Here is a 15,732-nt window from a genome sequence, read left to right on the forward strand (position 1 = left end):
ATTGTCAAACATTTTAGTGTCCAAAAGATTCAAAGCATTGCCCAGCGATTTACTAGGTTAGAAAATGAAATTGCCTCTTTTAAATTATGTGTCTTCATTCTCCTTTTAATTCTAGGATGGCCCAGCTACTGTTCTCACTTCTGTGAAGAAGAAAGTGAAGAATGTGGGGATTTTCCTAAAGGTAGGAAGAAGATAGATAAGTAGTATAGGAAGTTTAGGATATAAAGAAGTTAAATAATATTGGCTAAAATAATTAAAATTTCATTTTTTGATTATGACTTTTTCCATAGAATGAAGATGAGGAAGAGGAGGAGGAGGAGAAAGATGAGGCAGAGGACCTTTTGGGAAGAGGTTCTCGGGCAGCATTACTTACAGAAAGGACAAGAGTAAGTTTACTGTTTTGAATTACGTTGATCTCACCTATCATATGGCTCACATGTTGTGATAAATTGGATTTTCCATTCACCAGAATGAAATGACTGCAGAAGAGAAGCGAAGAGCACATCAAAAAGAACTAGCGGCTCAACTCAATGAAGAAGCAAAGAGACGACTGACTGAACAAAAGGGAGAACAGCAGATTCAGAAGTAAGAGTTTTCATTGAGCAGTGAGATTATCTGAGGGTTCTGTGTGACTGCAGAAATTTCTCAGTTGTTTTTTATCCCACTCCAGAGCTCGCAAATCTAATGTGTCCTATAAAAACCCATCTCTGATGCCTAAGGAACCACATATTCGGGAAATGAAGATCTACATCGATAAGAAATATGAGACTGTAATAATGCCCGTGTTTGGCATTGCAACACCTTTTCACATTGCCACAATCAAGGTACTAACATTCAATGCATCAGGTTTCATCCAAACTGTTTCTTAAAATAGTAGTTGTATTTGCCATAAATAATCTGCATTCATCATGTCTCCCACTCCTTCAGACTCTGTTCACTTTACTGACATCCCTCTTGTCCTGTCATTCTCCTTCCTCTTCCAGTTTTTTTCACTTAATAGAAAGCTAAACTAGTCTGGAAACATAATTTGCCTATCTTTTTTTCAACTTCATTTAAGCATTGTTTAGCTTGTAGTTGTATTCATGGTACAAGGTACTTTGAGAATTCAGAGATTTTTGGGGGGAAAAGATACTTCGTTATTAAAAAGATATGTGTAAGTTGATTAGATTTAGATTGAGGTTAAGAGCAGTCAACTTTTAACTCCTAACTTAATTTTAACATTGCTGTAACTACTAATCTCTAGGAAAGAAATCTGTTTACTTTTTATGCTTTTCCTTTGAACAGAATATAAGTATGTCCGTGGAAGGAGATTATACTTACTTGCGAATCAACTTTTATTGCCCAGGCAGTGCTCTGGGCAGGAATGAAGGCAACATCTTTCCTAACCCTGAAGCGACTTTTGTCAAGGAAATGTGAGTCCCCAAGATAGTCATACCCAGATTCATCTTGTCTGGAGTGGTACTCTCAGAAACATTTCATTCTCTGTGCTGCATTTTCCCTACCTAGTAAATGTCAAAGCCTTCCTCATTAGGACTTATTTCAGATTGCCTTCTTGACTTTGTACTGTTTTCAGAATGGATCCCAATTTAGAATCTTCTTGAAGATATTGTATATTTACTAAACATACTTTGAGCCTGGGTAATATAGTGAGACCTTGTCTCTACTAAAAAACAAAAAGTTGGCCGGGCGCGGTGGCTCAAGCCTGTAATCCCAGCACTTTGGGAGGCCGAGACGGGCGGATCACGAGGTCAGGAGATCGAGACCATCCTGGCTAATACGGTGAAACCCCGTCTCTAATAGAAAATACAAAAAACTAGCCGGGCAACGAGGCGGGCGCCTGTAGTCCCAGCTACTCGGGAGGCTGAGACAGGAGAATGGCGTGAACCCGGGAGGCAGAGCTTGCAGTGAGCTGAGATCCGGCCACTGCACTCCAGCCTGGGCGGCAGGGCAAGACTCCGTCTCAACAAAAAAAAAAAAAAAAAAAAAAATTAACCAGGCGTGGTGGTGTGCGCCCGTCACCCAGCTACTCTGGAGGCTGAGGTGGGAGGATCCCTTGAGCCTGGGAGATTGAGGCTGCAGGGAGCCCTGATCTTGCCTATACTCCATCCAGCCTGAGCGACAGAACAAGACCTTATCTCAGAAAACATAATTATTATGCAAATAAGTGTTAAAAATAATAAACATATTTTACAGTTGAATCCTCAAGAAAATTGGTGCCACATTGGATTCTATGATTTCATGATGTGAAGTGGAATAATTTGGGGATGTTATGCCAGATTTGAAAAATGAAAATGTGATTTCCCCCACTTCAGTGAACTAGCTGTTTGTAGTATACTCCATTTAAGAAAAAGAAGGAATGGGCATGCATGGTGGCTCACACCTGTAATCCCAGCACTTTGGGAGGCAGAGGCAGGCGGATTACATGAGGCCAGGAGTTCAAAACCAGCCTGGTCAACATGGCAAAACCCTGTATCTGCTAAAAAAAAAAAAAAAAGCTGGGCATAGTGGTGTGTGCCTGTAATCCCAGGTACTTGGAAGGTTGAGGTGGGAGGATGGCTTGAACCCAAGAGGTGAAGGTTACAGTGAGCTAAGATCGGGCCACTGCATTCCAGCTTAGGTGACAGAGCCAGACCCTGTCTCAAAAAAAAAAAAAAGTAGAGATTAAGCTGGCTGTAAGATAAATCAGTACAATTTCCCTGGCCTGAAAAATAAATGACTATAAATGCTGCTGCTTTTCTACAGTACATACCGAGCATCAAATATTAAGGCACCTGGGGAACAGACAGTACCAGCCTTGAACCTTCAGAATGCTTTCCGAATTATTAAAGAAGTACAGAAACGTTATAAAACTCGAGAAGCTGAAGAGAAAGAGAAGGAGGTGAGCCTGAACACAGACAAAACATTCTTACACAAAGAAGGACATGTATTTTTTGGAGACTTGTAAGGATATGTGACAATTCACATTAATTTTCTTCTTGCTTAGGGCATTGTAAAACAAGACTCACTGGTGATCAATCTAAACCGGAGTAATCCCAAACTGAAAGATCTATACATTCGCCCAAATATCGCCCAAAAGAGGATGCAAGGCTCACTGGAGGCCCATGTCAATGGTATTGATGATCTCTCCTATACGTAGGCTTTGTCTTCAGGGGCACATTTGTAGGAATGACAGATCAGATAATAAAGTTTGACAAAGAGCCATCGGCGGTTAGCTCAGTTGGTTAGAGCATGGCGTTAATAAAGTATGACAAGGAAATGCTGGGAGGAATCTCCTTTACCGCTGTGTGGCCAGAAGGAAAGGAAAGCTCTGTACAGTTGTTGGCGTTTCCTCTGACCCTGTGCAAATCAGCCAGAAGAGTTGCAGTGCCTTTTGGCCTAACCTAATTATACTGCTTGACATTTCTTCATTCTTTTCCCCAGGCTTCCGCTTCACATCTGTTCGAGGAGACAAGGTGGATATTTTGTACAATAATATTAAGCATGCTTTGTTCCAGCCCTGCGATGGAGAAATGATTATTGTCTTGCACTTTCATCTCAAGGTACACCTTTCTACATAACTAACTGAGCTCTGGGGCAAGACACTTCATTTCGCTCAGCTTCTTTCCTAGAAAATAGTGATGAAAAAAATCACCTTTCACATAAGAACATTAAGAGGATTAAATAAAATAATGCCTCTCAAGGCCACAAGGCCTGGCATCTAGAAGGTGCTCATAAGCATGATTGTTCCTTTGGTGTGTTATATAATGGCCAGCAAAACATACAAGATCTCCAGATTTCTTTTTCTAAAGTAAAAAGGTTTTGCTTTAGATAAGATTTGTTAGCAACATAATTTCCAAAGTTCCTATAGTAAGTAGGAGCCCAGGACTTTTTCTTTTTTTTTTGAGATGGAGTCTCGCTCAAAAAGGCTGGAGTGCAGTGGCCGGATCTCGGCTCACTGCAAGCTCCGTCTCCCGGGTTAACGCCATTCTCCCGCCTCAGCCTCCCCAGTAGCTGGGACTACAGGCACCCGCCACCTCGCCCGGCTAGTTTTTTGGTATTTTTTAGTAGAGACGGGGTTTCACCGGTTTAGCCAGGATGGTCTCGATCTCCTGACCTCGTGATCCGCCCGTCTCGGCCTCCCAAAGTGCTGGGATTACAGGCTTGAGCCACCGCGCCCGGCCTGGACTTTTTCAAATGTACACTGTTTCACATTCCCAAGCATCATTATTTATGATAACACCAGGGATGGTTTAATTATTTTTGCATGCATGCTGTGGAGGCCCAAGTTTGGATCACTGCCATTTCCATCACAGGTACCTTGGTGTTTCTGATTTCTGTCTTCTTGCCGTTTTATGCCAACAGAATGCCATCATGTTTGGGAAGAAGCGGCACACGGATGTGCAGTTCTACACAGAAGTTGGAGAGATAACCACGGACTTGGGGAAACATCAGCATATGCATGACCGAGATGACCTCTATGCTGAGCAGGTTTGTGAAGTTTAGTATTGTATTTGCAGGATAGGGAGGATGAGGCCAAATCCAAGCTCAGGGATTGTATTTTGTAAACAACCTGGGCCGATGCAGTGACTCACATCTGTAATCCCAGCACTTCGGGAGGCCAACATGGGCGGATCACCTGAGGGTCAGGAGTTCAAGAACAGCCTGGCCAACGTGGTGAAATCCCGTCTCTACTAAAAATATAAAAATTGGCTAGGTGTGGTGGTGCGCACCTGTAGTCCCAGCTAGTCGGGAGGCTGAGGCAGGATAATCACTTGAACCCAAGAGGCAGAGGTTGCAGTGAACCAAGGCAGCATCACTGCACTCCAGCCTGGGCGACAGAGTGAGACTCCATCTCAAAAAATAAATAAACAACCCTGAATCTGTGCAGAACAACTCAAGTATCTGCTGAGATGGTGTATTACAATAGTTTAGGCTTAGGTTGCAGACTCAGCTTGACAGTTAATGGCATGGTGGCCTTAAATAAGGTATATGTACATGTTAGTTTCATAGTTGAGAATGAAGGATTACAGAAGCACTTCAGGGATGATCTGTGCAGCAAACCACCATGGCACATGTTTACCTGTGTAACAAACCTGCCCATCCTGCACATGTACTCCTGAACTTAAAGGCTGAAATTTTTTTTTTAAGCACAAAAGCACTTCAGACTTTTTGAGGAGGGGTACTATTAACAAATGTGATGGCTATATTTGATTTTTTTTTTTTTTCTACAGATGGAACGAGAAATGAGGCACAAACTGAAAACAGCCTTTAAAAATTTCATTGAGAAAGTAGAGGCTCTAACTAAGGAGGAACTGGAATTTGAAGTGCCTTTTAGGGACTTGGGGTAACATATCTCATCTTCTTTTTGGTCTGAAGTTTCACTGGTCTGCCTTTCAGTACAATAAATTGTTCTTCCTTTAATAATAATTTAACATGTCATATCCTTTTTTCCTATGACTAATAATCTTTGAGACATCCATTTCTTCTTCAAAATGTTTAAGGGTTTAGGTGAGTGGCTAACTCTAAGAGGCTTCCTCTGGAGATGAGTCTCCAGTGAGTATGCTGGAGCTGTTTGGAATCGGGAGAGGGAAGAAGTTTGTCTGTTGTGGCAGCAGCAATCTCTCTTGTGATGAGCTCAGTCTCAAAAGTTTCTCTCTTCCAGATTTAACGGAGCTCCCTATAGGAGTACCTGCCTCCTTCAGCCCACTAGTAGTGCGCTGGTAAATGCTACGGAATGGGTGAGTGTTTCTTACCCTTTTTTAGTAAAAACATTGTTAGAGAAAATAAAGGAGGATAGGTGTTCTTTATCCTAATTATTGTGATTTTCATTTTTGATATTTACTTAGACTTAAAACTCATTGAACAAATGATACTTTTATTTAAAGTCTCTTTAGGGCAGACATGATGGCTCACCCCTGTAATCCCAGCACTTTGAGAGGCCAAGGTGGGAGGAACACTTGAGGCCAGGAACTCAAGACCAGTCTGGGCAACAAAGCAAGAACCTCTTTTTTTTTCCCCCTTTCTTTTTTTAAGATAATGTCTATTTAAATAGTTTTTCACATAGTTTCCTTGAGGGATGATTTTTGATCTTGCAGATCGTTTTTCTGTGGCTTCAGTATGTTGTACTGCTTCAGTCTTTCAATAAAACCCAAAAAACAGCTTACTTATCTTTTATGTAGTGATTTAGATCATGAAAGTTACTTGAAATATTATTGCTTTGGGGAAAATATTTATATGCTAATGTTTCAGTTTCTCCCTGACAGCCACCTTTTGTGGTGACATTGGATGAAGTAGAGCTGATTCACTTTGAGCGGGTCCAGTTTCACCTGAAGAACTTTGATATGGTGATTGTCTACAAGGACTACAGCAAGAAAGTGACCATGATCAATGCCATTCCTGTAGCCTCTCTTGACCCCATCAAGGAATGGTTGAAGTAAGTAAATCTGCCATCAGTCAGTCTCCTATTTATCCCATGAACCCTGTATTACAGAATTTAAATGTGGTGTGTTGTGCATAAAATCTACTGATATACTTAAGGTGAGACTGCCTTTTGGTTGTTACAGACCAGGACTTGAAAACTTGAGATCTATTAGATAACGGAGCTGTTCACTTTCTCTTGAATTCCCAACAATAGTTTATCCATACTTAACACAAAGAAAATCAAAATCTTAAGATCTTTTTTTTTTTTCAGTGTTGCCCAGGCTGGTCTCAAACTCCTGAGCTCAAGCAGTCCTCCCACTTCGGTCTCCCATTGTACTGGGGTTACAGGCACAAGCCATTGCACCCAGTCAATATAGAGCATATTTACAATAGCTTTTTAAGTATGCTTTTCTGCTGCTTTCACCCATCATCTTTATGTTTTCTACATATTTTGTGGTGGTGGTGGTGGTGGTGATTTGAGACAGGGTCTTACTCTGTTGCCCAGGCTCAAGTGTAGTGGTACAACCCCAGCTCACTGCAACCTCAAACTCTTGGATTCAGGTAACCTTCCTGCATCAGCATCCCAGGTAGCTGGGACTACAGGTATGTGCTACCACACCCAGCTCATTTTTTTACTAGAGACGAGGTTATTCTGGGATGCAGTCAAGTTAGTTAGATTCTGTTTGATCTTTCTTTTTTGTTTGTTTTTTTGGGTTTTTTTTTTTTTTTTTGAGTTGGAGTCTCGCTCTGTTGCCCAGGCTGGAGCACAGTGGTGTGATCTTGGCTCGCTACACACTCTACCTCCCGGGTTCACACCATTCTCCTGCCTCAGCCTCCCGAGTAGCTGGGACTGCGGGCGCCTGCCACCATGCCTGGCTAATTTTTTGTATTTTTAATAGAGATGGGGTTTTACTGTGTTAGCCAGGATGGTCTCGATCTCCTGACCTTGTGATCCACCTTGGCCTCCCAAAGTGCTGGGATTACAGGCGTGAGCCACCACGTCCGGCCCGGGGATTCTGTTTGATCTTTCAAAGCTTGTTCTCAAATGTCTGTTGGTGTGGATTTAGAACAGCCTTCAAAAGTTTCACTCAAAAATTTCTGAGTAATTGGCCTTACTACGAGGCAATACTCTTCAGAGTCTGCCTGATGCCCTGTGGATTATGAGGTCTCTGCTGAAGCTGGTGGAAAGGTGGTGGAAATAAATCCACTGGAACAGGATTTACTTCTAGTTCTGAGACTGGGAATTGTCTGGCCTACTGCCATCCAATACTGCTTTATGCAGTTCCAGTTTTCTCATGAATGTGTAGATCATCCCTCCACCAAAGACTTGAGAGGGACCCCTCTGCCGATTTCTGGAACTTTCTCTCTGGGAAATTCTTTTTTCCTGTACTCTTCTCCACAAATTCTAGCTGTCTCAACCTTCCCAAATCCTACTTTGTCTCAGTTCCTGGAGACCATCAGGTTCTGGTTGGGTTCTCTCTCCCTGCATGGCAGACTAGGAATTGCCTCTAGACAGAAAACTAGGGCAAATGTTCAATTAACCCTTGTTTCCTCCTTTCAGGGATTATGGTCTTGTGCTGCTTTTTATCCGATGTCTGAAAACTGTTGTTTCATATTTTGTTTTGTAGTTGTTTAAGGTGGGAAGGTAAATCTAGTGGTTGTTACTCCATCATGGCTGGAAGCAGAAGTTTCTGTGTATATTGTCTAAAGTGGATTTATGCCAGTGGTTCTCAGGCAGATTGTATGGTTGGTGGTTGTTATCCTTACTACTGTCATTTCTTTTGTTTTTTTCTTCTTACCCATTCTTAACTGATTGAGCTCTCCTCAACAGAAATGAGTAAGAGAAAGTCATTTGAGCATTGTCTAAATACAGGGCACTTTAGGCACCAGGGAAAAAAAAATTATTCCTACCTTTATACCAATCTTGCATCAAAAAAACAACACATAAGAAAGCACTGGAAGGTTGAAGAAGAAAGGCTAGGGCCATTGAAAATCGTCCCTGTTTCTTTTTTATTTATTTTTATTATTATTACTATTTTTGAGATGGAGTCTGGCTCTGTTGCCCAAGCTGGAGTGCAGTGGCGTGATCTCAGCTCACTGCAACCTCCATCTCCCAGGTTCAGGCGATTCTCCTGCTTCAGCCTCCCAAGTAGCTGGGACTACAGGTGCGTGCCACCATGCCCAGCTAATTTTTTGTATTTTTAATAGAGATGGGGTTTCACTGTGTTAGCCAGGATAGTCTCGATCTCCTGACCTCATGATCTGCCTGCCTTGGCCTCCCAAAGTGCTGGGATTACAGGCTTGAGCCACCACACGTGGCTGACAATTGTCCCTGTTTCTTAACTATAGTAGTGAAAAACAGAATCGCAGAAGTGGTTATAACTACTTGGAAATAAGAATGGAGTCAGTGACAGAGAGAGAAAAGGATGGGTGAATAGAAGACTAAGTGAAGAATAGGGAAATTGGTATTGAAGAAAGAATGGGAGAGGATGAGCTCAGACTCCGAGAAAGCTTGTTGCAGTTGGAATGCTGGTCTGTTGTGAGGGCTAGTGCTGTAGGAGATCAAATAGCAGCCACTGGGACATGCTCTAGTGGCATAGTGCAAAGAATATCTGCTCCCAGGCCGGGCGCAGTGGCTCACACCTGTAATCCCAGCACTTTGGGAGGCTGAGGCAGGTGATTCACCTGAAGTCAGGAGTTCTAGAGGAGCCTGACCAACATGGCAAAACGCCGTCTCTACTAAAAATACAAAAATGAGCCGGGCGTGGTGGCACACGCCTGTAATCCCAGGTATTCGGGAGACTGAGGCAGGAGAATCACTTGAAGCCGGGAGGCAGAGGTTGCAGTGAGCCAAGATTGCGCCACTGCACTCCAGCCTGGGAGACAGAGCGAGACTGTGTCTCAAAAAAAAAAAGAATATCTGCTCCCAGAAAATACAGAAGATTGATTTTACTTTGTCATTTTTCTTAGTTCCTGTGACCTGAAGTACACAGAAGGAGTACAGTCCCTCAACTGGACTAAAATCATGAAGACCATTGTTGATGACCCTGAGGGCTTCTTCGAACAAGGTGGCTGGTCCTTCCTGGAGCCTGAGGGTGAGGTGCGTGAGTGTGGGGTTTCTTTCCTGGTACATAGTGTTGCCCACTATCATTCGTTCAGTTAGAATGGATTATAAGTAGCACATAAGGAACTAGGCCATCTGGGAGAAGCTCTGAACACCACTTGATGTTATTGTTTCTTCAAATTCGTTTTACAGGTAAATGATAAGTTGATTGGACAGTGGTAACTAACTCCTGACAAGATTTCTTAGAAACTACAAAAACTTTTCCTTGATGAATTTCTTAGCATTTAAGCAAAAAATCCTCCAGGGCATTTTGCAAAACTTATTTTTTAAAAAATGGTCCACTTAACGTTTGTGTGATACATTAATACAGAAAGTCTTTCTGTTGTTAATTTCCCTGGGTGAGGAAGGCTAACGTGAATTTTTCAGAAATGTAATAATACATAATAATAGTAAAATAACAATTGCACCTGACCACTGATTTTAAACAAGTCATTTTGTCTCTTAATCACTCAGATTTTTTTGCTCTTGTTTTCTTCATGTAAATACTGGTATACTATGTGGGCTGAATTCATTCATTAATAAGGTAAATGTCAAAAAAAATCAGTATGATGCTCTAACTCACCAGGGGAGTGATGCTGAAGAAGGGGACTCAGAGTCTGAAATTGAAGATGAGACTTTTAATCCTTCAGAAGATGACTATGAAGAGGAAGAGGAGGACAGTGATGAAGATTATTCATCAGAAGCAGAAGAGTCAGGTTAGTCTTATAGAGAAAAGTTCGTCCTGGCATCCTCATCTAATGTCGTTTCTGAAAACTACTTTTTTTAGACTAATAACTCTGTCATTCCATTCTGTTCTCGCATGATGACTAATGCTTAATTTTCTTCCAGACTATTCTAAGGAGTCATTGGGTAGTGAAGAAGAGAGTGGAAAGGATTGGGATGAACTGGAGGAAGAAGCCCGAAAAGGTTTTTAAAAATTTGTTGTTTTTCTATTTATTCATGTGTCTACGCACAAATTTCTAACACATTTCAATATCTTGAGGTGTTAGTATGGATGGTGTAATGAAAGTAACAAAAGAACGCTATAAAACTGATTTGGAGCCACAGATACAACTTCATTGACTGAAGGAGAAAATGAGGTGTGGAATGTGTCCATACTTTCTAGTGGGCAGTGCTCTGCCTAACTGCATGCTGTTTTCATCTGCGCAAGCCCCCATCTTTCCTATAGCAGTGATAGCCACATATTCATGTAATACTCAAGAATTGGCCTACTCAGTTTCCAAACCTAAATGCTGTAATACTTTAATTTTTCTAGACTTCTTCCAGATTAGGCATGTCTTTATAATGCTAATCTAGTTACTCTGAAGCCAAACGCCAAACAAACGTTTAAAGCTTAAAAGAAAAATATTAACTGCTATGTTCCAATCATTGGGAATAGGTACTTTTCATAGGTTACCTTATTTAACCCTTAAATAATTCTCCCTTTTGTAAATAAACCAAGGTTCAGAAAGTACTTGTCCAATATTAAAACTTGGGTCTGATTCTAAAGTTTATTCTCTGTGCTATCTCATGCTCTCCAGTGATATTAGGTACCTAAAGCCTACCTATCTCTAACTAATAATGCCTCTTCTATTTAGCGGACCGAGAAAGTCGTTACGAGGAAGAAGAAGAACAGAGTCGAAGTATGAGCCGGAAGAGGAAGGCATCTGTGCACAGTTCAGGCCGTGGCTCTAACCGTGGTTCCAGACACAGCTCTGCACCCCCCAAGAAAAAGAGGAAGTAACTTCTGAACTTTGGCCCTGAGCTCCATTCTTCCTCCAGCCAACCCCTGAAAATTTTACATGACATAGAAACTGTATTTTTCCTTTTGTTTTCATTTGAAGTTTTGCCATTTGTGTTTATGGGTTTAGGGGGCCATTTGTGTGGACCAATCTACTCGGGGAATTCCAGGCCCACCAGGACACGTGCCAATGGCCCCATTCAGATGGCAAGGGAGGAGGTGTTCTTGAAGACAGGAGGAGGCTCCCGCTGTTAATAAATATTGTTTCATTCTTCTCTCTTCCTGTCACCTTCTGCCAGGACATCGATGGCTTCTGACATCTTACTATTCGGTGTCTCAAAGCTGTATTTACAAGACAGTGGTACAAGGTGACCTTTAATTACCCGTATCATGGTTCTTGACCAGCACATTCAATCCTCCAACCTACCCTACTGCCATGACCTTCCCCACATCTCTTTTAAGTTTTATCTTTGCAATACTCCAGGTTCTTGGAAATTTCCTGATGGTTGTGATAAATCATACAACTTGAGCTAGTGAGGCAGATTGGGCTGGTGCCTTCATCTGAGTTTTCCTGCTTTCTTGCCTCATGCAGATTCTGAGGTATATCTGCTGCCTTGGAAGACATAAGAAGCAGTGATACTCCCTGGCTCGGTTATTTTCTCCATACGAATGCACACATGGTACAATGATAGAAGGCAAAATTGCCACTGGTTTTCTGATATATATCCAAGGAAGATATATCAGGTTGTGCCTCATGTACTGCTTCTAGTGAAATCTAGAGGAAGGCTCAAAGGAGTCAACATTTAGATCTGGAAGGGACAAGTCATGCCTTGGGCCTAGAATACCCTGACAAGAAAAGAGAAGAGGAAGGGAGGCCATATCTACAACACAGCCTCTCAGCACTGCTGCTCCTTATTTTAACTTTGTCTTGCATTGTCCTGTATTTATCACAGTTTCTGTTGAACAGCTTTTCAAGTATTTGGGGAGTTTATCTTGCCATCCTCCCCTTCTGGTTCTCTGCACCCACCTGTCCCACTGCAGTTCCTTCCGTGCTCTGTGACTTTAAGAGAAGAAGGGGGGAGGGGTCCCGGATTTTATGTTTGTTTGTTTTTTCTCCTTAGCAGTAGGACTTGATATTTTCAATTTTGGAAGAACTAAAAGATGAATAAACTGTGGGTTTTTTTGTTGTTGTTTGTTTTTGTAAATTCACCTGTGACCGTTTTTCAGTTCCTGAAAGCACGCCTGCTTCCTGCCTGGGAAAGTGCTAAGGCATTGGAGAAAAATGCTTTTATCTAGCTAGTGTTACAAATGAAACTTTCATCATTCTAAACTTTCATCATTAGATTGAGAGACACTAGACATCACAGTAAACCAAATTCATGTTATAGCAAGTTAACTTTATAAGAGACTTTTTTACTGTGGTTCCCTCAGAGACTTTTAGATTGGAATAGCACTTATTCCTTCATGAAAACTAATCTTCAGTCATCTCCTTGTAAATAGCATGGAGGACAGCAGCTGCTTGAAGGGAAACCTTCAGCCTTCCTATTGGGGTAGCCAGATCTTCAGGGCTAACAACTGTTGGGAAAGGGAAAAAAATAGCATCACTCAGTTACTATTTGATATTTGTCAGGTTAAGTACTGGGGACACTGAATGAATTTACCAGCCCATTTCATGAGAGGACTCAGTCTAGTGAAGGAGAAAGGAAAACGAGGTCATTGCGATATAATAAATGAAAGCACAAGTTGCTTTGGGAACACATAAAGAGGCACCTGCACCAGAATGGACAAACTGGAAAAGGATTTCTGGAGATAATTCGTGAGCTAAGTCTTTAGAGAGTAAAAGATGCTTAATGTATCAAGACGAGAATAATATGAGTTTGGCAAACTGCAAGGAGTAGCAGGAATGAGCCTGCATAGGCCACATTATAAACAGCCTTGTTTGTCTTACAAGGTATGTGGTTTCCACTGAAGATGTAAGTGATTGTTCTTATGTGGGATCTTGGAAGATAACACTTATTTGGATAATGCACTCAAGGACGACACAAGTTAAACCGGAGAGAGTAGTTAGGAGATTGTAGTAATTCGGGAAGAGGGGAGTAATGAATGAAGGTCTGAAGTATAATGGAGTGGAGAGGTGGGGACATACTCAAAATGTTAAGAAATGTGAACAATTTTTGTGATTAGAAAGGAATGTGGAATCAAGGATGGCCATTCTAAATTGCATAACAAGATGGTGGGTAAGAGGGAACACGAGGTACAAAGTTGCAGTCAAGGGAGTTTGAGGTACCAAGGTGACATATGAGATACAAGTGGTGATATCTATGAGTCTGCTCTAAGTCTAGATTGTATTTAGAATCTGGTCTAGAAACCTAGATCTGAGATGATTTCTAGACTGTAAAACTCAGAGTTCATGTAATCAGGAAGAGGGCATATGTGGAGGAAAAAAGACCAAGGATTCAACAGACAATCCAAAATTTCAAGAATAGACAAGAAAGAAACCTCCAAAGGAAACAGAACACCTAGAGAATGATAAGGAGTCAAAATGTCCAACTGGGCATGGTGGCTCACACCTGTAATCCCAGCCCTTCGGGAGACTGAGGCAGGGAGATCACCTGAGGTCAGGAGTTCAAGAGCAGCCTGGACAACATGGCAAAACCCCATTTCTACTAAAAAATGCAAAAATTAGCTGGGTGTGGTGGCATGTGCCTGTAATCCCAGCTACTAGGGAGGCTGAGGCAGGGAGAATTGCTTGAGCCTAGGAGGCGGAGATTGCAGTAAGCCGAGATTGCACCACTGCACCCCAGCCTGGGCGACAGTGAGACTCTCAAAAAAAAAAGATGAGTAATAAAACCAGTTGGATTTGTCAATTAGGAAAACTGGTAAAAACATGGAGTAAAGTGGAATGGAGATGCGGAAGTAGAAAAATACAGACAGGGCTGGGCACGGTGGCTCACACCTGTAATCCCAGCACTTTGGGAGGCCGAGGCAGGCGGATCACCTGAGGTCAGGAGTTCGAGACCAGCCTGACCAACATGGAGAAACCCGGTCTCTACTAAAAATACAAAATTAGCTAGGTGTGGTGGTGCATGCCTGTAATTCCAGCTACTTGGGAGGCTGAGGCAGGAGAATCAGTTGAACCCAGGAAGCAGAGTTTGCAGTGAGCTGAGATCGTTCCATTGCACTCCAGCCTGGGCAACAGAACAAAACTCTGTCTCAAAACAAAATTAGCTGGCCGGGCACGGTGGCTCAAGCCTGTAATCCCAGCACTTTGGGAGGCCGAGACGGGCGGATCATGAGGTCAGGAGATCGAGACCATCCTGGCTAACACGGTGAAACCCCGTCTCTACTAAAAAAAATACAAAAATCTAGCCGGGCGAGGTGGCGGGCGCCTGTAGTCCCAGCTACTCCGGAGGCTGAGGCAGGAGTATGGCATAAACCCGGGAGGCGGAGCTTGCAGTGAGCTGAGATCCGGCCACTGCACTCCAGCCCCGGCGACAGAGTGAGACTCCGTCTCAAAAAAAAAAAAAAGAAAGAAAAGAAAAACATTAGTCTAGTGGATAATCTTAAGTGTCTAAAGGTCCTAGCAGATAAGATAGGTGACATCCCAGGTATGTAAGGTAATGGGAGCAGTGAAGACTGGACAGCGCAGTCCCAACTAAAGGAATTCAAATACAAATGTTTTTAAAACATGCTGATCTATAGCAAACTGTAAAAGGATTTAAGAAGAAGGCAGTGATCAAATTTATTATGTAGAAACACTTACTATAGTAGATGGAAATGAGGTGGAAGAAACCAGTGGCAGGAAGACCAGTTTAGAAATTATATGGCCTGGCGCAGTGGCTCATGCCTGTAATCCCAGCACTTTGGGAAGCTGAGGGGGGCAAATCGCCTGAGGTTGGGAGTTCAAGACCAGCCTGACAAACATGAAGAAACCCCGTCTCTACTAAAAATACAAAATTAGCCGAGTGTGGTGGTGCATGCCTGTAATCCCAGTTACTAGGGAGGCTGAGGCAGGAGAATCGCTTGAACCCGGGAGACAGAGGTTATGATGAGATGAGATCGGTCCATTGCACTCCAGCCTGGGCAACAAGAGCAAGAAGACTCCGTCTCAAAAAAAAAAAAAAAAAAAAGAAAGTATAGTAATTATAGTAAGGGGGTCGGGCGCAGTGGTTTATGCCTGTAATGCCAACACTTTGGGAGGCCAAGGAGGGTGGATTGCTTGAGTCCAAGAGTTTGAGACCAGCTTAGGCAACACGGTGAAACCCCATCTCTACTAAAAATACAAAAATTAGCTGGCCTGGTGGCAGGTGCCTGTAGTCCCAGCTACTTGGGAGGTTGAGGCAGGAGAATCGCTTTAACTTGGGAGGTGGAGGTTGCAGTGAGCCGAGATCGCACCACTGCACTCCAGCCTGGGCAACAGAATGAGACTCTGTCTAAAAAAGAAAGAAAGGAAAGAAAGAAAAAGAAAGAAAGAAAGAAAGAGAGAGAG

General features: G+C 42.5%; 2 protein-coding genes across 2 annotated transcripts in view; one reads left to right on the top strand and one right to left on the bottom strand.

The window, feature by feature from the left end:
• SUPT16H (SPT16 homolog, facilitates chromatin remodeling subunit) overlaps positions 1 to 12,448 on the top strand; it is a 33,496-nt gene extending 21,048 nt beyond the window's left edge. Inside the window, exons 11-26 of the mRNA XM_023230489.2 lie at positions 116 to 181; positions 291 to 386; positions 470 to 585; positions 671 to 824; positions 1,285 to 1,412; positions 2,743 to 2,878; positions 2,984 to 3,110; positions 3,421 to 3,539; positions 4,342 to 4,467; positions 5,211 to 5,323; positions 5,642 to 5,717; positions 6,243 to 6,412; positions 9,370 to 9,499; positions 10,089 to 10,218; positions 10,352 to 10,429; positions 11,101 to 12,448. Of these exons, the coding sequence (XP_023086257.1) occupies positions 116 to 181; positions 291 to 386; positions 470 to 585; positions 671 to 824; positions 1,285 to 1,412; positions 2,743 to 2,878; positions 2,984 to 3,110; positions 3,421 to 3,539; positions 4,342 to 4,467; positions 5,211 to 5,323; positions 5,642 to 5,717; positions 6,243 to 6,412; positions 9,370 to 9,499; positions 10,089 to 10,218; positions 10,352 to 10,429; positions 11,101 to 11,246 (1,911 nt within the window). The 3' untranslated portion in view covers positions 11,247 to 12,448. The remainder of the gene's footprint in view (positions 1 to 115; positions 182 to 290; positions 387 to 469; positions 586 to 670; positions 825 to 1,284; positions 1,413 to 2,742; positions 2,879 to 2,983; positions 3,111 to 3,420; positions 3,540 to 4,341; positions 4,468 to 5,210; positions 5,324 to 5,641; positions 5,718 to 6,242; positions 6,413 to 9,369; positions 9,500 to 10,088; positions 10,219 to 10,351; positions 10,430 to 11,100) is intronic.
• Positions 12,449 to 12,625: 177 nt separating this feature from the next.
• The window catches only part of RPGRIP1 (RPGR interacting protein 1), a 45,985-nt gene continuing 42,878 nt past the window's right edge, over positions 12,626 to 15,732 (bottom strand). Inside the window, exon 17 of the mRNA XM_026446939.1 lies at positions 12,626 to 12,818. Within this exon, the coding sequence (XP_026302724.1) occupies positions 12,715 to 12,818 (104 nt within the window). The 3' untranslated portion in view covers positions 12,626 to 12,714. The remainder of the gene's footprint in view (positions 12,819 to 15,732) is intronic.

Source organism: Piliocolobus tephrosceles, chromosome 6, assembly GCF_002776525.5.
Source record: "Piliocolobus tephrosceles isolate RC106 chromosome 6, ASM277652v3, whole genome shotgun sequence".
Lineage (NCBI taxonomy): Eukaryota > Metazoa > Chordata > Mammalia > Primates > Cercopithecidae > Piliocolobus > Piliocolobus tephrosceles.